The sequence below is a fragment of the Calonectris borealis genome, chromosome W, assembly GCF_964195595.1.
Source record: "Calonectris borealis chromosome W, bCalBor7.hap1.2, whole genome shotgun sequence".
In the NCBI taxonomy this organism is placed as follows: Eukaryota; Metazoa; Chordata; class Aves; order Procellariiformes; family Procellariidae; genus Calonectris; species Calonectris borealis.
This window is the reverse complement of record NC_134351.1, coordinates 3,443,414-3,466,091: the sequence shown is the minus strand read 5'-3', so window position 1 is coordinate 3,466,091 and position 22,678 is coordinate 3,443,414. Positions and strand designations below refer to the sequence as shown.

Sequence of the window (22,678 nt, the reverse complement as noted above, 5' to 3'; positions counted from 1 at the left end):
TCTTGCTCTCAGCATGAAGCATTATACAGATAGTTGGTCCACTTCTTTATTTTGTGAAAAGCACATCAAAACTAAAAGAGCCATAATGGATTGGCTTATATATTCTCTTAGTCAAGGCCAACAGTTTCTCATTAGGACCCACTGAACCAGAGCTTATTAAAGAGGACAAGGGATGGTCCATTTCCAAAACCACGAGGAAGCAGTTATTCAGATGATATGACATCCCTATGAAATCAGCACAAAGACGTGAACTGAAAAATCACGTTGAAGAAACACTGCACATCTGCTTCCAGCCTCTCTTTTAGCTCATACCCTGTCACTTCGGCATCACCAGGGATTCCTCCTCCCCTCCATCGAGAGATGGTTGGCTGATGCAAAAGTAAATATAGAGTCCAAGTCCGGAGGTGTGCATGGAGAGCCCACCGGAGAGGCTACAGTTAATCACCAACTCCCCCTTTTTCTTAACCTTCCTCTTAGTGCTTAGATCTCACTCGTCTTGTCTTCAAGTGAGCTGTAAGACTGCCGAGAGCCTAGAGAAGTACATGGACCTCTGGGGACAAGAAAAATCTGTGCTCAGTTTTAAATAAAAGTCACCAAACTGCCCAGCTTTGCTCATTTGAGACCTCCTCATCCCTGGATTCTCCAAGAGGCCAATCCCTTTCACAAGAGCAAATAATAGCACAAATTCAGTTAGCATCTCTGATGTTCTTCCAACATACAGTGTGATTTAGAGGAAATCCTTGAAAGGAACATGGAAGTTCTTCACCCTTGGTTGCTTCAGTAATTGATAGAAATCAACATTTATCCAGCAATCAGGAACGAAGTGACTGTGCAGGAGCCTTGTAGCAGTCAGGCAGCATCTCGCGTTGCCCAAGTGCAAGCAGAGTTAATTGGGCTGCAGATTAGGCAGCAGCACTTCTGATGGGCAGATGCTAACTCGGAGCCAGGGAGAACATTGCTGCTCAAAACCAAACAACATAGCTAACACACCTCAGCCTCTCTAAGCAGAAAACAAGAAGGGAAACAAAGCTGAAAGGACCCAAATCTACTCCTTGTTCCTATCTGCAAAGTGTCTGAAGCCAGCTTAGCTAGAGCAGGAGAATGGCAGCGTTTGACGTGAATAAGGGGCACAAGATGCAAGGTGACCTGTGTGTTGGGATGCTATTACATTGCTTTACTGCTCCCTCACACCCATCCCACATCTGCTACCAGCAACCTACTCTCCAGTGCAGCATTATCTACAGAAACCCCAGCAAGCCACCGACACGGGGAAGCTTGAGGTTCCTGCACACAGAGTTAAACATTGAGCTCTATTATTCTGTACTGTAAATAGCCCCACTGCCAGTGATTTTGAGCGATTTTTCTCATTACAAAGGATACAGTAAATCAATTCTGAGAACTCCCCTTGGATACCGAGGAGGTACAAATCTGGTCTCTGCAGAAGAGGAGTGCATACCAACTAGCAAAGTGCTCACTGGCTGATCCAAACGCCCGTTGCCAGAGGTAGTCCCAGAAAAATTTTAGTTCTGTGAAACCCTTTCACCTAAATATCTCAGAGTACTTTAGTCATCTGATTACAGCCTAGCTGCCTATGCTCTAACCCTGGCCCAGCACCTAGAAATTAAATCAATACAGATACGAAATAGAATAGAGACAAAGACTTTTGATCTCTTCCCCTGAATAAAGGTGGAGAGAGGTCCTGATATGAGCACAGAAACGTTCACTGTAGTGGTACCCACGTGCACAAAACAGCCTTGTTTTCACAGGGCTGAAAGCCAACACCTCATGCAGAGCATTTTCAACGTTTCTCCTATGAAACCCCCAAGTATAAGGTCTACGGGATGGAATGGATTGAGAATACAAGTGCCCAGAAGTGTGTTCCCACTTGACCTCCCAGCTAGCCCTTCCTCGGAGGGTTTCCTAGGACCCACCTCCGCGCCAAGTGACCACGCGTGTAGCGCTGGATGACAACTGCAGCTTGTCTCAGTCTTTTGTACTTGACCCTCTGCAGCCAGCCCCGCACCGTCTTCTGAATCATGATTGTGGCAGCTCTGAACTTATCTGCTCGCAGTTTCTCCAGATATGCCACCTGGCCTGCACGGAAAAAGATCTTGGTACGTCCAAACTGGAACTTGTCTGGATCCTTTTCAAAAGCATAAAGGAAACTAAATTTAATTCAGGCAAACATTTTTTTTTCTTTTCTTCAGTCTATGTTGCTCAGTAGATACCGATTTAAAAAACCACTTTGAATCAAATTTATCAGCTGAGCTTACATCTCTTCTTAACTAGGTGATGAAGATATTATTAGACTCCAAACTACTTGAGTGTCTATATACCCATTGAGGAATGCAGCACTAGGATTCAGTCTTAACTTTCCATTATTTATAGAAATTTTGAATGTTTTTTGGTTGGTTAATTGGGGTTTTTTTGGTTGTTTTTGGCTTTTTTTTTTTTGTTGTTGTTGTTGGTGGTGGTTTAAGTTAAGTAGAGCAATGCCACGCCAGCGAATGTCAAGAAAGTATTTCTTTCTTGAAAAGATTAAGGCTTACATCTGCAAAGTCACACGTGCACTGCAAATGGCTCTGCAGCTAAGACAAACACTTGGTGCATAAGGAAAACAGCTTTTGCAGAGAGGAATTGAGTAAATTCCTCAAAATCCCACGAGGAAAACAAGCATTAAAAATTAAAACCTGGCTAAGATGCTGTGCACGTTCTGGGCTCCTCAACAGCAAGAAACCCTTGTGTGCACACTTGCAATTTAAAAATAATGCACATGAGTCTGACTAGTAAGGTTTTGGTAAGGAGGGGGTGGCAAAGACTTCTTATTTGCTTATACATATAAGGGGGAAAAGTCCCAATCTATAGGATGCTTTTTCTACGTGTTAGTGGCTATTAAAAGTCTCCCACACATCAAAATAGGGCAATTATTGCATTTTTCTCTTACTCATTTGTGCAAAGAGACATTTAACGATGGGGTGACGGAACCGACTTTGACTAAGGTTCCTGGTGTTGTACACAGCGTCGAAAGCTGGACCTCTAAAATGTGCTCCAGCTACGGCTAGCCAAAACGCAGGAGGGGTTGGAGGGATGAGTTTTCTGGAGATGGCCAGTTGTTCATCTACAGCCGGTGATAAGAAACTCTGGACTTCACCAGCACTGAAATGGCACGTTTAGCTTGACTGCAATCAAAAGATCCCATGTTACGCTTGCTCTCGCTACCTCCTTGCGAGACTATCTCATTCTGGAAAAAGCCCCAGGCTGCCTAGGCTGAATAAGCACCTGCATGAGCAGCAGGTGAAGGAGGAGCAGGAAGAGCAATTCAGATCATATCATGAGCTTCCGTGCTGTAAAAATCATTGCCAAAGATTTGGTTCCAGCTCACCTTAATGAGGTCTTCCAACAGGGTCTGACAGATCTGCTTCTTGTCATTCTTAGAGAGGTCTCTCTTTTTCATAAGAACACGATACCTATTGAAAAAGTCATGGTAGGACCACCTGAAAGCAAAGCATAGACAGGATTAGTCTGCATGCTGGGCATTATTTCCTTAAAATAAAGCATTTAGAGTCATAAACGAGTCAAAATATGAAACTCTCATACTGAGGGATCTCTCGCCACTACCCTCAGCATGGCTTGAAGCCATCTGAAAGGAGCTAGGTCACCCCAAACCTGACCTCCAGTCTCAGCCTGCCCCTGCCCCTGAACGACCTTATCAGTGCATTTCTAGCCTGGAACAGAAAGGCCATGGATCACCTTATTTTCATTCCGCCTGATGTCCTTCCCAAGCTGCTGCGTTTTACCACTCAAATGCAACAACGCTGTTCCCTTCGGAAAGGATATGCTAATTTTGAAGAGCTGGATCTCCTGATTTGGCCAAAAAAATTTTAAAAAGCAATCTTGGTAAGGTGATAAGAGAATGAATCAAATAAAAACTCTTCCTTATTTTGCTTTTCCAAACTGTTGAATATTAATTTGAATCAATTAATTCACTAATCACTCCATGTTGAGGTCTATGGCTGAGACCCTTAAAACAAACACGAAATCTTTGGACTCTGAAAAGACAAAGCAGCCACTTGGAAGACGCCTCACTGTCACCAGCAGTGAAGTTTCCAAACACGCAACACTAATTGAAGGAATTAGAGCACTGTAGCTTACTGCTAGGAAATACCGTCTCCTGCCGCCGCTGTTAGATGTAGAGCCTGCGGACTGGATCCTGAAATTGGTTCGGCATCTGCCAAGTTTCAGCCTTCTCCAAATTAACACAGTGAGTTATGGACCCCTCAAAACCTGAGTTTTTAATTAAAATACTAGGCATTTCCAGCACTGTCAAGTACAGCCACCATTATTTCAAAAAAAAATGCATAACAAACATCAGAGAAAGATGAGAGAGAATTGCAGAGATTTTGATTTCTGCCCTCACTCAATGAAACCATCCGTGAGCCTGGCCCTCACCCGCACGGATGTTCTGGCAGAGCACAGGAGTACCAAAACGAGAATACACGCACTGTATGAATAGCAGCCATACACAAACCTCTTCTTCTCAGCCCAGCAGCCCCATGCACGCTTTATTTTTGTGTTATTACACCCAATTCTTCCTATTTTTCCACTTCCAGAGATTAAGAGAGGAGGGAAGAATGGCAAAATAAATTGCAAAGGGCCAGAGCAATGCATGTGATGGGTCCTTACACTCGGCCAGTTCGCAGTGGTGGGGCTGGGTGAGACATCACACCGCCTGAGCACCTCCCACGCTCAAGGCTGCCATCTCTATAAAATACTTCATCTCTAATGAAACTTGTTGAAGGCTGGAAGCTGGGATATTTGGCAAGATAGGCATACCAGAAATATAACACCTACTTCAAAATACACAACAAACACAGTTTCACATCAGTTGAGAAAATGCAGCAGGGGAGGAAAGCCAGTTTAACTAAAAGCAATACTATAATTAAAAGAACAGAGTAGAAGAAAATATTTACCATGAGAAGAAAGGGAGAAAAACCAAAAAAAAGAAAGTACTGCTAAGGACTGGGAATTGCCACGCAATTCCTGCATGGACATACTGCACCCTGGGCACCTTTTGCAAAGAATATGGGAATGACAAAAACTAGAGAGAGTCCTTAATGTTGTTCCTGAAGCAAAAGCTAAGATCCTGAAAACAGGAGTAAGAAGAAATTGTGATGAGAGGATTTCCCACACTCAGACTGCTCAGAGTAGCTCTGGAGTAGCCAGATTTAGTGAACATTTCATCTTTATCTACATGAACTAGTCCTGGGGCTGGACAGCCAGGGCTGCCCACCCTCAAATGACCAAAAGTACTGGATTATCACTAAAAAAAAAGATATGCTATGGGGAGCTCTCTCTAGGGTAAGGTACACCAAAACTGAACATAAAGATTATGCAAGACTACAGGCTTATATCATGTAGGGTTTAAGCCTACGCTTGCTTCCTCTTTGCCTTCTAAATGCCTCCGCTTTATATAATTATTTCACATTTTGTACCCGCACCTTAATCCTTTTGCTTTTTGCAAATAAAACCCGTTTTCATTTAAAGCACATCTGAGGCTTTACGCAGCTCCAAATCAAACCCGATCGGAGAAGCAGAGCACGCAGCGCCCAAGGCACACAGCCAAACGCGTGATGCAGGAGACCTGGCTCAGGTATTACTCAAGCCAGGAAGAACGTTGTGGGGGGTGGAGAAAAGAGAAGGAGGGAGTATTCCCATTAACCTGCCAGAGTCAGTTTAGGGGCTGATATTATTAACTGCTGCTATTTGGAGGAAGAAATCATCCTGCGGGTGCCACCCGGGCTCCTCGGGCAAAGAGCAGATGGCGAAGAGGCAACACGCGTAACTGAGGGCACGGGCCCAAGCTGGGCAGACAGCAGCAAAATCCATCATCTTCCTGCACTGAGACAGAGATGGAGATCCCGCAGCTGCTTTCAAACAAGAGTCAGACACCTGCAGAAATTCCTTAAAAATAGATCATAAGTCACTACATAAAAGGTCTTTCTTCAGAGCCTGTCGCTCTCATTTCACATGGTAATAAAAACTGATTTCCACTTGTTTCCACTTGAGTCCATCTTTAACACAGATAACTCACTTTTTAGGATTAAGTCTCACATGAAATATTGGAAGTGGCAGGGAATAAGCTCACTGATCGCTGTCAGGGTGTTTTGCTGGGCTGGTGGCATCCGTAGTCCTCTATCCACATCTCCCAGAGGTTCACAGCCAAATGCTGCACCTCCGCAGCACACCACCGCTTCACCCTTGCTGCAGCGAGGCCACTCTCATCATCCTCGCTGATTTAGCAGGAGATGACAGTCCTGAGATCACACTGCTTGTATTATTGTCCACAGAATATCAAGACAAAAGCTCTGCCACGCCGGGGCTCAGCTGGTCCATCAGGAGCTTCACCGGAATATCTTGCAGTCCCAGTTCACAAGCAAAAGAAAGCTGTAGGGGTTCATAGGTGATGTTACAGGATCGCCCCAAGAGAAAGGAACAATTAAAGCACTCAGGTTTAATGTAACATGCCTGGTTAAACCACTTCAGGTTCAAAACAGTATAAAATTACCTTACAATTACGTGCTTCGAGAGAAACAAACATGATGCCCCAAACCTACAAGGGAGATCTCTCTGGTGCAGAAATACTGAAGCTCAACGCTTTTTTTTTTGTTCTTCTGCACATGTATGTTTGGTGGTTTTTTTTTTTTTTAGGTTCAACATCTGCATCTTCAACAGAGAAAAGCTAAAAAAGAGAAAACTTATTTCCCTCCTGCCAGACCACAAAGCGATTCCCAGCACGAGGAAAAAAAGACGTGCCATGTTACCCCACAGCTTAGCAAGCCAGGACAGATTATGGGAAGGTTATACCTCAGTTCAACTTGTTGACAGGTATTAAATTAAAAGCAGAGCTTGGGTTTTCAGAATGCTGCCATACAACAGGGGCACACCTCATTGCTAGGAGCTGAAAACCACCAAGCGTCACTAAATAAGTACAATTCCTTATAATTATCAAGTTATAAGATCCAGACAGGTGGCACAGATGAAGAGCTGTAACCAGGAGGATTTTTGTACCTGCACAACTGAGAAGGAGGGAGAATGAGGCATGAAGGACTGGACAGATATTACTCAAACTTTTCCAAGGGAAAAAGAAAAAAAAATCATCTTAGGGCTGAGATCAAGCAACCAACCTCAAACATCAAAATTTTGCTTTGAAGTCAGCACAGGGCACTAAAGGGAAGAGGCAATAAAAGGAATGCAAGGACACTGGAAAATAACTTATGCCTGTGAAAAAACCCTCCTTGGGCTTGAGCAGCAAGGAGGATGCTCAAGGACTTGGCCAGGAGCAGGAAACCTGGTCAACCCAGCGATTTCTTAGTCATCTACAGGAATTAGACAGAGGGAATAAGCCATAACAAACACCAAAAATTAAGCCTTATATCTGTGGCTTAAAAAACAAGATTTGGATGCTTTACACAAAACTACAACCGGGTGCAAAGCAAAGGGGCTGCTCCTGCCCGAAATCGTGGGGCTACGAACCCGAGAGCAGCCCTCGTGCTGCAGAGCCAGCTGGATTTATTGCAACCTCGCAATTAAAGGGAGGGCTCGAGTAAGAAACTGGGGGTGAAATTCTGACTCCTGAGGAAGCCTCCGAAAAGCATCTCTCCAAGCAGTCAGCAATTGCCCAAAATATCTCCAACCTATTGTCTTAGGGTGATTACAGCAATGCTATTTCAGCAGCACTGAATGAAGAGCTGAAAGGAGGAGTGTAATGAGAGCTTGATGCTTTTATGACTTAACTGTAATATGGTTTCTTTCGGTGGCCTAAAATTACTGAATGCAAAATCTTACCATTAAGGGTAAATAAATTCATCGCCCCCCATCACCCAAGACCATTCCAGCGACCGTCTGCTGAGCAAACCCAGCTTCATGTGAGAAATCCTGCCAGCACCACGTGGTACTGTCCCCTGAAGGGATCCATATTTTAAGCAGTAAGGAGCTGGACTATATTGATTTTTCTATAGGAGCTGAAGCCTGTTTGGGGGCACGCAGGTTGAATATTCGAGCCAAGATTTGACATGAAATTATTTTAGAAACTGCGGTTCAGGAAGAAAATTTCTCTTGCCTTGTTTACTGCAGCAGAACAGATTTGCCTTTCAATTAGCTCTAAAACATGCAGGCTGGCATGGCTTGAAATTATCTGGAATATATTCAAAGAGCAGAATGGGGCGGGAAAAAAACCCCTTTATTTACATATTACCTTTGTTGAGAGCGGGCAAACAGAACTGCTGGTAGCCAAAGTCATTTATAGGTTTTGTCTCCCTGAAATGACTGCAAAACAGCTAAAGGCACATTATAAAAAAAAATTATTTTATATGCAAGGATGCCCATGATACATTTCAATTATGAATGTTTAATGTTTATAGAGTTCAGCAGCTGTGATTTCATACCAAACTGACACAAAGATGCTGCATCTGACAGTCAGATCCAGCGACCAGAGGAAGCAGCCAAATGCCAAAGATACTTGAACAATAAATTTCATACATAACAACTACAAGAAGAGTATTTTGCAGAGACTGCAACGACAACATTATTCAGAGCGACTGCATGGTGGGAGACCACTGCTGTTGTACCTCTGACTGGAAACCACCAGAACCAGCAAGAAGAAAAATGTAGAGTTTTGAGAAAATGAAAGTTAAAAACTTGTTTTAAAGAGTATTTTGTTATTAATGGAGATCTGCACCAATTAATTCTCTACAGACTAATCTTTATGTAGCCAGTTTCTATAAAGAAGATGAATGGTTTTATAGTACAGAGACATCTTCCATGCTTTACCGACGAAAGTTGGTGATAGATTTACTATCTACACATCTAAGACAGTCCATTCATCACAGTCATTTATGTACATACTAACTAATACATTTCTTAACTGCTGCGTAACGTTTCAAACCCAATGATACATTTTCAATTTACTTGAGATAGTGGCAGACTGCAGCATACCATGAAGTGATAAAATAAAGCCAGGCATACCCAAAGCAGGGAGCACAAGGCTTCATCTTTCAGTGGGAATGTATCATGTCTTACATGGGTTGAAGAACACTAAAAACTATATTAAAACTTCCCCCCCCCCCCCCTTAAAGGAAGCGGGTAAAAAAATTATCGAAGCCTCAAAACATTCAATTCTTCAATTCATAAAGTAACCGTGATGGAGAAGCATAAAATAATGGCAGAAGGTAGCTTTATCCAGAAGTCTCTGGCCCAAAGCCACATCACTCTCAGAAGTTACTCCTGTGACAGCATGCTGGAAAATATTCAGATCTAAATACTACAGGATGAAAATAAATGTTTTCTCCTGTTTCTGTAATAAAACTTCTCTCGAAAGAAAACATTTTGAAAATTCCCTCTTGCTCGAAAGGTAAATTGCTTACACCCAAGTGAAAGAAAACTCACAAAGATCAAGTTTTGCATGATTATTTTAAGTGGTTTAAATTTATAGCTTTCACACAGGGTTTAAATTTAAAGCAATGACCCTCCTTTGTGGGTCACCCTTAATCAACCATTATAAACCAACTTATCTCAAAATATAAAGAAATATGGAGGAATAATCAATGCTCACTGTGACGAAAGCTGCGACAGATCTCATGGATGTAAAAACCCAGAAAGAACTAAAACGTCTATTACATTTCCTACAAAGTAAGATCCTGTGGAAGCAGCTTTTGCCAAGCTGGTTTATAAAGCCAATTCAAATATAGAGATTATTCACAATCTTTCAACGACGTTGCCTGACGCCTGGGTCTGGCTTTTCAAGACTAGAATTTTATGACCAAGGAGGGTGAAGAATTACCAAAACCCAAAGCGAGCATCTTATTTCGCACAGAATTGTTGCTGTATACAATTATCTTCTAGAAACATTAAAATAAACAAAAATCTGCCCCTGAAGCATCCCAAACACTGACGTGGAGAAGGTCATTCTGAAAGGCTGAAATAGCTATTTGCACCCTTTTTTTTCCCTGGAGGAAGAACAAAAGCTGACAAGTTGCGGCAATGGAAGAGTTTTGTATTCTTAGTGTCCTGGGAAAAAAGACCTCATATCCAAAAGCATGCAAGCAGAGCTGAAAGCATCGCTTTTGAGTTTTTCAGGATTGAGTGGTCTTCACACCGATCAATTATTTGCCGTAAATAGATCGTGGCTGGTCTCCAGGTGCTGCAGTGGTTTCTCCCCTCTGTTCCCTCTTCCCCAGTTACTAATTATGCATTGATTTTAGTGCCGTAGGGTCTAAGCTGCAGCGTGAAGTGAGCAGAGATGGAAAGACGCTACAAAATTATGAATGTAGAGGAACAGGGTACCCCTGCAGCTATGCTTAAGACCAGTAGCAAAATCCATGGGCAACCCTCTAGTCAGAGCTCCCCAAACCTCCCCTGGGACCCACAACTGCAGAGCCAGGAGCACCCACTACACTGGGGAGCACGACCACTTGCTTAGTGAGCATAAAACTGCCTTTCTGTGGCCTCTTCCACATGAAGCCAGAGCTGTTTCACTGCTCTAGGGCTTTCAGTGCAAGAGGACAGACAGATGGATTTGGCCCTGCAGCTACTTTAACAAAGATGATAATAAAAGACCCGACCCATAGGCTGGTTTTTAGTTCTCCTCTGTGGCTTAGAGATCATGTAATTTAGGAGCAACTTTTTAACAGTTACATCCACAAATGCCTTGAAGACTTCAGAGACAGGAGCCAAAGGTGGTGCTGGGTCTTCTAATAGGAAGACCCAAATCTCCATTCACCTCTCTGCCACGCTCCCATGCTGGCAGAGGAGAGAGAGAAATTTGTTTCTAGGAATCTTTTTTTTTTTTTCTTTTTTTCCTTTTTTCCTTCTTAAGGAGTTGAGCTCAGCCGGCCAGGGAGATGCCCATCACCAGTTTTTGCCTGTCCATGGAGATCACTGGCCGGCAGAGGTTTCACGTGGGTTAGGTGCAGCAGAGCCATCTCATATCAACGCACAGAAGCTGCCATCAGTTGTCAGAGGCTCTTTGCAGCTTTGCAGGAGATGACAGTAACTGATAGGCAGCACAATCCTCCCCAAAAACCGGGACAGGGAGTTTCTCATCACGCTTAGCCGACTCTTTACTGAGCATATTTATAACTCCATTGTTCCATATAAAAAGGCTGATGGCTATGCTGACATTAACACAAAGCTGCTTGGCACTAAAAAGCAGTTGATGCATTTTTAGAATTATTTGCCCTTGTCATCTTCAGGGCTTATTTATAGTTTATGTTTTCTGATTTATTAGGCCCTAAAAACCTCTTTTGAATTTTGTATCACAATCGGCAAGAGCCACACCACCCATAACCTTTCCTTTTTAAGATGCAAGAGTTTGAAGCCTAGTGTGCTTTGTATGTGCAGTGTGAAAGTGTGCAATAATAATTTACAACCCTTATTTTCTTTCTCTGCGAGTATAATCAAAAATTTTTCGGCTGAAATGACTATTTGTCATGGTTTAACCCCAGCTGGCAACTAAGCAGGTGCCTGAAGCCAGAAAAAAAAGGAAACAAACCGTATAGTGCAAGGAGCTTTTGTATGGGAAGAAGTCCTCTAGAGCAACACTTGCTCCCAGGCAAGCTGGATGCAGAGGATATAGAGACATTATTTTGTTACTGGCTGTCCACCTCCACGTGGGATCAAAGCTAGATTCCTTTATCTGCCACGCACCAGCATTTTCAGAGATTTCACCACATCAAATTACTACTCAGGACCAAACCAAAAGCACCAGCTGAAACGCTGGACACGACACAACACACCCTCCAACAGCCTCACTTTGCAGCTCATCGCTTGATAACAAACCTCTGAAATTTGAGGAATCCAGGAGCTAATGTGGGTTTTACAAAATGAAAAAAAAAATAGAAAGGGAAAAAATCTATCCTGGATATAAACCAACCTAAATAAACCCAATTGTCCTGAAAACACTGGTGTTTTCTTCTCCCTCCCTTGCTCCAGATAATGAACTTGCTGAGTAAAGCACGCCAGCAGCACAACGGCACGGCAAATCCCCAGCACAGTACCTGGACGGGAAGCCAGCTGCACTGATGCGGATGGTCTCCAGCACTCCACAAGCTCTCAGCTGCTGCACCGCTCTCTTCGGATCAAATCTGCAATTATATTTAGGATAGAGATTAAGACAATAAGAAGGAACCCACATCAACAACCCACCTGATAGTGACACTTTTGGGGACAGGAATTAGTTTCCGATTTGTGGAAAAAAAGCTCTGCTCTCATCATTAGTATAGGGGCTGAAGAAAACCATACATCCATGGATAGCTTTTGTCCATAGCCATTCCCTTGCAAACCTCAGTATAACCACAAATCCCATGCTTGGGAACAGGCTGCAGAGACGTCACATCTTTTCTCTCCACGTCACAAGACGTTGTGCTTTTCAAGTGCAACGGACCTTGCTATTGCCAAGCAGAGCTCCTGGGACACGACGACAATCTGTTGCAGTTAGTCTTCACAGCCATAACCTACCCAGCTATGTAAAGCAACACAATTACGATAAAGAAGGGAACAGGCTACCCCATCACAAACTGCCTGATGAACCAGACAGCATTACTTTTGCAGCTGTAAGGGCAACAACATATTTCCAGAAAGAAATCCCATTCAACAGCAAAACAAACCTGATATATTAAATTCCATACCAAAAGCGAGCAATTAACAGGTCCCACAGGTTTGCAGACCGTTAAGTTTACCAAGAACAGTGGCGCTTATGTTCCAGACTAAGGGCTTTGGTACGTGCCATGTGGAAATTCAAGGTATTTCTGCTCTCAGCTGTCTGCACTCCTCCTTCTAGCAGGCACTACCCCTTACCACTGGCATCTCATTTCCATCAGCAATTTGTGCTGAAAAACTTTGTGCCAACTTCTAGCTGAATACTTGGGCAGTGCTCTCTCTGGCTCCTGGCATGAACCCACTTTCAGAGCAGTCTATCTTTGCACAGAGTGCAGGTACCAGCATCCCCCACAACTTCTCCCTTCTTCTACCCCTGACATCAAATGCACAAGGAGGTCCCAGCTCTCCAGCTCAAGACACTGGACCCTGGAAGAGGTCATTGGATCAAGCTTGGACTTGTAAGATGTAGGTGTCCATAGCTGTGTTAGATTTCCAGAACAAGGGTGAAGAACAAAAGCTTCTCAGGTACCTGCTCGTCCCTTCCTGAAAGCCCGAAGTATTTACACCTGCAGGTCAAGATTACATTAATAATTCTGCTTGGCCTCTGCTGTGCAAAAGCAGCATAAGAAATAGGCCCCCCGCTACTTCGTGCATTTTTAAATTCCCCAGACCTGTCAAGTCTACAGCAAGTTATTCACTACAACACCACAAACACGATTCCAGGTGGAAAATCAGTCTTGGCTGTCACTCGCTTCGAGGAAGAATCCACAAGGCTACAATTTCCACAACAATAAATAATAAACAGGACTGGTGGACGGACGGGGAAGCTTCAGTCCTGGAAGATCCCAGGGCAACGTATATTGTACACGAGGGGAACTTTCTGCAATACGGCCAAGCCCTGCTCAGTGGGGGAAAAATACAGTAACCAGAGAGGCTGCAGTGATTTATCAGCATCAAAAGCCAGCGCCCTCTCTAGCGACAACTCCAGCTACGGGCTGAGACTGAAATAAAGAGCTTAAAAGTGGGACAATACACATTATTATGAACTCCTTTTCCTTGCCATGGCAGGTAGAGGCACCTAGCAGGTTGCTTTTGGCCTGGAAACTCATGTAAGAGATCACAAACCCTTGCTGAAACAGAATTTGGAAGGAGAATTGTCAAAGGTACAAGCTGAAGTCAGGCATTCCCCTCACACCTCTCTCTTTGAAGTCTTCTCCATGAGGGATCAACCTCAGACACAGCGAATATCACTGTGTGGTGCTAACGCTTCCTCCAGGCTGGAAATCTGACACCTCTCACCTCCCTAAGAAACAAACCTTAAATTTGATGTAAAGTAGGAATGAGAGTAATGCAGGTTACAAGAGACCTTAGAAGGTCTCTAGTCCAACCTCCTATGTTCAAAAGCTGGGGCAGCTATGGGGGCAGAGCCATAGCTCAGGGCTTTATCGAGTCAAGGGCTGAAAACCTCCAAAGACGGAGGTTGCACAACCTCTCTGGGCAGCCTGCTCCACTGATAGACTGTCCTTATGGAGAAAAAAAATGTTTCCTTATCTCCAATCTGAACCTCTCACATCAATTTGTGGCCATTGACTCCTGTCCTCCCACCACACACTGCTGTGAAGAGCACAGCTTCGTCCTCTTGGTAGCTCCTGTAAGTACTGGAAGGCTGCTACTAGATCCCTTCTCTTCTCCAGGCTAAACATCTCATTCTAGCAAAAATGTAATGCTCTTGCGAGCTGAACAATGTTACATTTTAGGAAGAGAAAAAGGTCCGTGTTTTTTCACTGAACAACGAACATAACACCAAGTGTTTTGCTTGCTACAAGATACCACTTCAATGCTAACCCAGGGCAGTGCCACTGATGTTTCACTTCACTAATGCCTCCTGGCACTGTGTATTTTTCAGCAAAAAAAATGCCTCTGAAATGCAGACTCCTTTACAGCCATCCCAGTATTCTCCAAACCCGAGTTTTACATATAAGCAAATAGACTTTATTCAAGCCATGCTAAGGATACAAATTCCTCAAGCTGGTGGCAGCAAGATCAATATTGACCAAGATTCCCAGATCACAATTTCAATTAAGCAATCCATGATAGGTGAGGAGGGAGATAACCTCTTGCAGAGGAACTCCCAGTACAAGTCACCTGAACCAGTGCTTTCTGGCTTCCAGATGGGGATGCAACACCACCAGCCCAACCAAAAGCACCCTCCTGTCGTTTCCAGCCCATGGTGACTCCTGCAATGCCGCCGACTGCAGACACCTGCACTCTGCTCCTCCAGAACCATTACTGTGTCTGGTTTTGTTTGCCCTTTGTTCCCAAAATCCCGAGCTTTGACAACTCTGATATTCGCCAGATGGGGAGCATCGCATCGGACCGAGTCATCACTCAGACTGCGAGCAGACACAAGCAGAATTATCCTCCTAGTATTTCCTATCCATAACATCTTAGAAGTACAACTGAGTTCATTTAGATAATTGCTACACCTTGACAACCAGGAGCTTACACATTTATAAAACGATATTAGCTGCATCCTGAGCATCACATGAAAAACTGAATTGCAAAGTTAAAGGCAAAGAAGTGAAGATGGATGGGCTGAAAGTAGAGCCAAGTGGGGACATGGAGCCTTGGAAACACCCTTTGGAAAGGTGAAGCCATTTCACCATGCAGAGCATCTACCACATTTCCACCACAGAAAGTTAGAAAATACTTTTGTACTTTATCTAAAGAAAGCAATCAAACAAAAAGCGTAATGCTGAATTTCATTTCAATGGACAACCTCTGCAATAGGCAACAAGAGATCAAGGCCCTGAGCATCTCCAGTACCTACAGAATAGTACATGAAATAGCTATAACAAACCACAGAAACTTCTGTCCCAGCACAGACAGCCAACATAGCCTTCTCCAGAGCTGTTAACTACTCACCTAAAGAATCAGTTAAATATAAGCCAGTTCCTGAATGTCTTCTAATCATCAATACTGTTCACTTTGCTCTTTGCAGGGGGAGAAGAGCCAAGCTGGGGAAGCTTTCTGGTGCATACACAGCCACCAGCATATCAAGATCGAGGGTGAACCTGTTTATGGATGCTTCGTCCTCCTTTGCAGGACTCTGTTGGAGCTGTCTCTGCCCTCCGAGGTGGCACCATGCTCACCAGGAGCACTCAGACCGCATCGGATCAGCTGGAGGGCAATACCTCCCTGCTTACAGGTCACAATAACAACTCTGCTTTCTTAAATGTCACCACCTGCAGTTTATGCCAGGTGACATTTAGGAGACATCACAACAAGATCTATGAGGTCCCTGCCAACTGATGGCCAAGCTTTTTTGGAGTTAAAGGGAACAAAATTGGGCACAAATACGTTATCCAAGGCTAACAGCTATTCGCTCACAACATTCACAGCTTGTGAAACACCTCTGAACTACAGAGAAAGATCAAGACTGGCTTTTTGCTTCAGCTGTTCACTCACCTCGAAACCCTGCCTGAAGTTGATACAAGTCACATCTTTACTTTTTTCCACATTTATTTTGGAAGCACCAAGACATTTTTGTTCATTTTACAAGCCATTTTGCAAGCACACTACTTGTCTCCACTTTCTTATATCTTTCTCTGCTACTTTTCACTGTTTAGCACCATAACCATTTAAATCAAAGCAATTCTAAGATGAAATTGTACAAAGACCCTATTATTGCAAATCAAGGATGCTCAGTGTTAGCCGAGTATATCTACGAATTACTAGGACGTACATTACTCTTCCTTTCAGGGGCACAAAAACCACATAATGAAACCCAAGAGAAGTGACCCCAGCAAACTACAGGGACCTTCCAATTACGGGAACAGCATCACAAGAGGGGCAATCTCTTTAGCAAGAGGAAAAGTCCAAAGCACACTCTGTTGCCGTAATGCTGAATACATTTGCTCATCTGAAAGCCCACTTACTTAAAGGGGAGCTTCTCGTCGTTCGGCTTGATGCAACGCACGTAGTGCGGGGTGGTGGCGTTCAGAGTCTCCATGAGCAAATGCAGCGAGTTGCGGAACTGAAAGAGAAAACCACTCGTTTTGAGGAGGGATGAAGGTGCTGTACCATGCAACCCAAGTTGGCAGGCGCTGCGGGAAGCCACCTGCGGTGCCAGCCTCTGGATGTGACCTAGCGTGAACCTCCCCATCAGCCCAGCACGTGCAGAAGCAATTCAGAGAAGACACTGGTGGGTTGAAGGCTTCCAGCTTAATGAGGTACAGGAGCAACAAGCGTTTGCTTAGGACTTTACTCAGCTGGGTCTTGAAAAATCTCCAAGGGTGGAGACAGCACAACCTTTCTGGGCCCCTGTTGCACTGCTTGACTGTCCACGGAGTGGGGGGGGAAATGCTCTTTTTCTCAAGTTGTTTCAATTTATGAGCACTGTAAATACATCGGGATACAGTCCAGTGAATCCCAGAGCGGCCTCCACCCTCCTTACACGATGCCTCAACTCCTTCCAGTCATGACTACTTGAGCCTGCTCTTCCAGAGACACTGCTAGAACATGTCCAAAACGCAACAGCCAAACTGTTCCCATCCTCAACACGGGTCACAGGAAGGTCTCCTTCCCCCCCAACAGCTTTTTATTTACCTCTGCTTCAAACTGAAGAAACGAGATCTGAACTGTAAAAATGCATCTGGATTCCCCTGCCCCGATTCCCCTGCTGTCGACTGACCCGCTCAAATCATACGTTACCTGGTGCCCCACCGTTTTCTTGTGCTCCTTATTGGCAGCTTTGATCACTGGTCTGGCAGAACGGACGCTGATTTTGGATGTTCCCTTTCCCACGGAAGTGGTGGGTGCAGCATCCTTCTCATCTTGGAATAAGTCTGCTACCATTTGATACTAAAATGAAAGACAACGCCTGAGCACTTCTGGCCCTGCTCTTTGCTGAATGAACCCACCCAAGTTGCATTGCTCCGTTCACTTTTTACCCGTCTCAAACCAGGAAGGGGAAAAAGGGCAACAAAGTGAAAGCAAGAAGCGTTACCCACATAAACCACGTCAGCAGGACCATTGGCCGTTCTGTTTGGTAGTTCATCAAACCTTGAAATGTGCACGTTAAATCAAACAAGCGAAAAAAAGAGGATGGCTAGCTGAAAGGCTGCATCACTGACATGTTGTCCAAGGCACAAAACCTCCTGAACGTGAAGTGACTCTTGCTCCCAGGCTTCATTTCAAGCTACTCATTCAGTCCTGATGGCAGCAAGGATGCTGCCCGCATAGCGTATCCCCCAGGAGCGGGGTCTCCAGATGAGGACAGGCAGCAGCCCACTCCCACCACGGTTCCAGAGGCACCCCTGCTTTTCCAAACAACTAAGAGACACCAGCACTTCCTCACTAATTACCTGCATTTCAGCGTGAACAAGCAAGGCGACAGCAGGACTGCCATTCTGCAACCCTGAAGGCATCACATTTAGCTCCTCAAATCCCTGAAGTCTGGGGCTTCTGGGAAGCCAGCAGCAACATTTCCACTTCATAAATGGGAGAACAAGTGAGCTGGCAAATGCAGTTAATGTTATTTTTTTTTAAGGGGCAGGATCTTCAAATTTGCATTAGGCTGGAGAACATGTATACTAAGTAAGTCACAATAAATCTGGTCTTTTTAGCAGAGCTGTTAAATTTCCACATCTCGAATCCAGCTATGCACCCACACTGGTTTCCGCTACAGCTGTGCTTACATTCAAACAGTAAATTCTTAAATGTAAAAAACCCCACTGTCACCAGGAGGGATTTCACTTATCACCAAGCTGCGCTGGACTCCAGCCCGGTGGCACTGCCAAAGCACCCGTGACGCCGCCCCAGCAGCACGCAGACCACCGCCAACACCCGCTCTGGAGCATCCGTGGGAGAGGGCACCAGTGTCACGCTCCCCTTGTCTGTACCGTGTCATGCCCAACACGTCCACGCAAAAACACCGACACGAGGCAGCGGTGCACTGCACAGCGCTCTTCCCTCCATCCCAGGCTCCTCCAAAAGCTGAGATTGGGTGTATTTCCAATAAGATCCTCCTCCGAAAGCCAAGCTTGGGTGTATTTCCAATAAGATCCCAAGAAGAGCACAGGGATTTACCACTTTATAGACATTAACGGACAGCCCCATGCCGTAAAGGGCTGCCTGGCTCTCTGCCACATCCCTGGACTGAGACAGGAATATTTCCAGTCCTGGTCCCATAGGCTGTTCTCACAGCTTGCTAGCACAGCAGCCTAAATACCTCTGTGGAAAGGAAACTGTTTGCATTATATTAGCAAGTTGCTTGCAGGCTCCAAGACAACACCAGCTAAGGATCCGCTTCATACTCACAGCTTTTATTTTTATCTCTGCAGCTCACTCAACTCCTACCAGAATAAAGGCTCGCACCTCCTTTGCCTAACCCTCTATCCCAAAAAAAGACATCCTGACAGCTGTTGTGCTTTGATGACATGTCACTATCTTGGGTGCTTTGCCGCCTGCAAACACGGGATGTTTGGGTGGCACATGCTTGATGCTGGAAGACATCCAACACGGGCTCCGCTTTACTATCTCACACTGGACAATGTGGTAAAACACTCGGCTGTAATTTCAGGTTTCAAAATATCTTCTCGATGCATAGCTGGGAGTGCCATCGATCCCTCCATCTGCTTGCTATTGATAACAGCAGTGCTTGCTCCTGTGCAAACTTTCAACCAGAATCTCAGAGGTGAGCTTTCAGCTTGCATAATGCAACACTGGTGCAGCTAGGATCGTCTTTAGCAGCCCAGGATCTATTCCATGATGCTGGGGGATAAGAAGGACAGACCCCTCCTTCCCAACTGACAAAGTCAAAATCATTGGTGCATTATTTGTAACTCTAAAGAACTGGAATATAATATCTTTCATCATGCCCATATGCTTTCGATCAGTATTCAACTCAGTTTCCTTAATTCAAAGAACATCAACTCCCAGCTGTTTTAGCTGACCAGCACTAACAAAACTAATTAGCTGTTTTACAAAGTCTCTTTCACCATCTTGTGGACAGCAGTAATTGCATTCTAATTAGCAGAAGGCAATTCTGCCTTGGTGGGAGTGCTTCATCAGTGATGCACTTGCTGACGGAGAGGTGTTTTAAGTCCTTGCCCTGTTAAATTGACAGCATTCCCCCCTTGCCCTGTGTATCGCCTCAGTGGGAATACCAAGAGGAATGCAGTGAATGCTGTGTGCAGGCCTGATCCCGAGTACAGGACAAAGTCCTCGCAGTGCAGCCTTTTGCAGCACAAATTTAAGTTTTAGTCAAAGTAGCACATTTGAGTGGCAGACTCAGCATTGCCACTGCTGCTCTTTTTGGTTCAGAGAAACCGGGTTGCTTTTTACAGCAAAAGAAAAAAAAATTTATTTTTGTTTATACCCATAGAGGTCACATGGCAGGTGAGAGGCAAAAAAAAAAAGTCAAGAAAACTGAATCTGTCAGCCAACAGGGCTAGTGAAAGCAAGAGCAGAAGATCAGGTTTTGGAGGCTTTGCAGGAGGAGGGTGAGGATGTTCTTCCCAAGGGAAGCGCTGCTCTTCCTCCTGGGACAGCACGGCATCGGCACAGGCTGACCACAGCCACCGCTTCCACGTTGTTAAAGAAATGGCTCAAAGGCAGAAGTTTATCAAACTATCACCCAAAGATTCTCACAGCCAAGTGCATTTGAGAGTGTTTTAAGCTGGATCACAAACAAAGATTTTGGTGTTGCCTACAGAGCCACCACCGTGAAGGTCCTAACACCTGATCCCAAGGAGCATTAGCTTACTTTGCAGGCCAAGTAAGCCCAAATCTTTGGTCCTGAGGCATACACATTAATGGCTTACGAAACTCCGTATTTTAAGGCCAAGCAAACCAGTTGCAAGGTGCAGGGTTTGGTTTTTTTTGCTGTTAAACTAAAGCCCAGCCCGCTCTGATATTATATTATGGTCCTTATATACGAGAGAGAGAGAGGAGAAGGTGATGCTGTTAATAAACCCGTTTCTGCATTTTTTAAATTTCTTAAGGAATGAGTTGCAGGTGGCACCATCCTCCCCACTCTACAACACACTACTCCGATGAGTTACAGCTCTCCTCTGCACCTACTTCGCAGCAGCTACGGGGAGAAGTCAAACAGAAACCCCTATCAGACACGGCCAGTTCTGCAGCACTACCTCCAACAGCAACTTCAGCACTGTCTAAATAATTCAGCATACAGCATCAATTATTCCTGCAGGTTACCTGGTGTTTCTAATAAGCTCTAATCATGGCCAGTTTTTACCCCAAGAAAGCTGTGAGCTTCCCAAACACACAGAGATCTTGATTTGGGCGTTATTAAAGCCCAGCTTCACAGTTATTAGACTCGCAACTACCCCCGTGGATGAGAAAACTGCACATCTTCCATCTTCACGTGAATTCTATGCCGAGACGCAGGGCAAGCCACTGGCAACGCTCAATTAATTTCCCATTCTCATCTCTCTTACTTTGGCAAGAACCAACTCCTGCTTAAAATGCTCCTAAAAATAATACTTCCTCCCTTCCCCCCTCATCATTTGAGTGGCATTTGGAAGGTGGCATTACCCAGCCGCAAACCCAAGGGAGGATGGCACAAAGAGGAAAAATCTGGACACGCGACACATCTCCTTGCAATATGCAGGGGAGATTCAAAATTTGTAATGCAAAAAAAAAAATGCAAGTTAACAAGCTGGCCCGTGCTGGGGGAAGCTTGGAAATCATTTGGAGAAAAGCAGATATATTCCTTCCCTACACCACACACCAAGTCTGGTGGAAACAATGGTGCCGCAGAGTCATGCAGTCTCAATTTTGGCTGCTGGCTGATGTGTCAGACTTTGCAGGGCTGGATTTTTACACTAACTTCTTAATAAGAGAGCTGCCCCGGGAAGGGTAAAGGCCATTTAAAGTCTCAACTAATTAAATGACAATGAAAGACTCAAGGTTGCAGGGGGAATTTTTGGTCTAGTTTTAAACAACAAGAACTTGAAATGCCCTAAAAGTCTGCATCATTGACACTTTTAACCCAAGCCACCCAAGTGCAGACGCATGCTCATGGAGAAGAAGAGTCAGTATAAAACCAGCTCCGTTCACACATGCAAGTGGGAAGTCTCCAACTTGAAGCCCACTTGCCAAGTGCTCGTTTACTGCAGGCACGACCCACGCTGAAGCCTGCAGAGCCCCACAGCTACTGCTCTTCTGCTTCCAACAGCCCACTGAGTTCACAGCCCTCAGGACTAGCAGATACTTTAAGCCACAGGTGCCAAAAAGCTCTTTACCAGGAGAGTTGGTATTCGAGGTCAGTCAATACGTCTCTGGCACTCGATGCAATGAGGTGTCAACAAGTTGTTTGTACAATACTCGGGAGAAGAAAGGTACATGGCACGAAATCTTGTAATACAGAAGCGAAAGCAAGCATGATCATCAATATGTATTAATTTGTTAATGTTACGTATTGGCAGAAGTGTAAAATAGCTCTACAGCAGCTGGAATGTCTCAGAGTTACATCAGATTTCCAGCATTGTATATTAACCTTATTTTTTGCATACTAATTATTAAAGTCATTAAAAGTTGCAGGGCCAAGTATGATGGACTACAGCTAAGGGGAACAGCCATTTTCATACAGAAGGGTGGTAGGGTCAGCAACACTACTCACAATATACAAACCACGCTGCTGACAGTGGTTTTTAATCCCAGGATCACCTGTGGCTCCACATGCTTTTGAAAACACCTTCAGTGCCAGGTGATGGGTGGGGAGCTCCGAGCAAGAGTTAAGTGGGATTTACACAGCCCCATAACTGGCTGTTCCCGATTTTTGCTCTCAGTGACCAAAAAAAATGAAGAGGATCAACCGGTTTGGAAAGGATTTTTCTGATGCTTTCTGATGCACCTCAACAGGACACCAACTCCAGGGTGGAGGAGAGCAGAGGACCATGCACATCCACACCTCAATGCAACCATAGCCCCCAGCAGCCTCATCCCTCTTCTCCCCACACCCCATTTATTTCCCTTTTTTGCTGCTGTTCACATGGCT

At 44.6% G+C, this 22,678-nt stretch overlaps 1 protein-coding gene across 1 annotated transcript in view; it reads right to left on the bottom strand.

The window, feature by feature from the left end:
* The window catches only part of LOC142074995 (unconventional myosin-Vb-like), a 116,011-nt gene that overhangs the window by 45,097 nt on the left and 48,236 nt on the right, over nt 1–22,678 (bottom strand). Inside the window, exons 15-19 of the mRNA XM_075135989.1 lie at nt 17,368–17,517; nt 16,593–16,690; nt 12,054–12,140; nt 3,383–3,494; nt 1,932–2,143 (exon numbers count right to left, since the gene is read on the bottom strand). Coding sequence (XP_074992090.1) covers nt 1,932–2,143; nt 3,383–3,494; nt 12,054–12,140; nt 16,593–16,690; nt 17,368–17,517 — 659 coding nt within the window. The remainder of the gene's footprint in view (nt 1–1,931; nt 2,144–3,382; nt 3,495–12,053; nt 12,141–16,592; nt 16,691–17,367; nt 17,518–22,678) is intronic.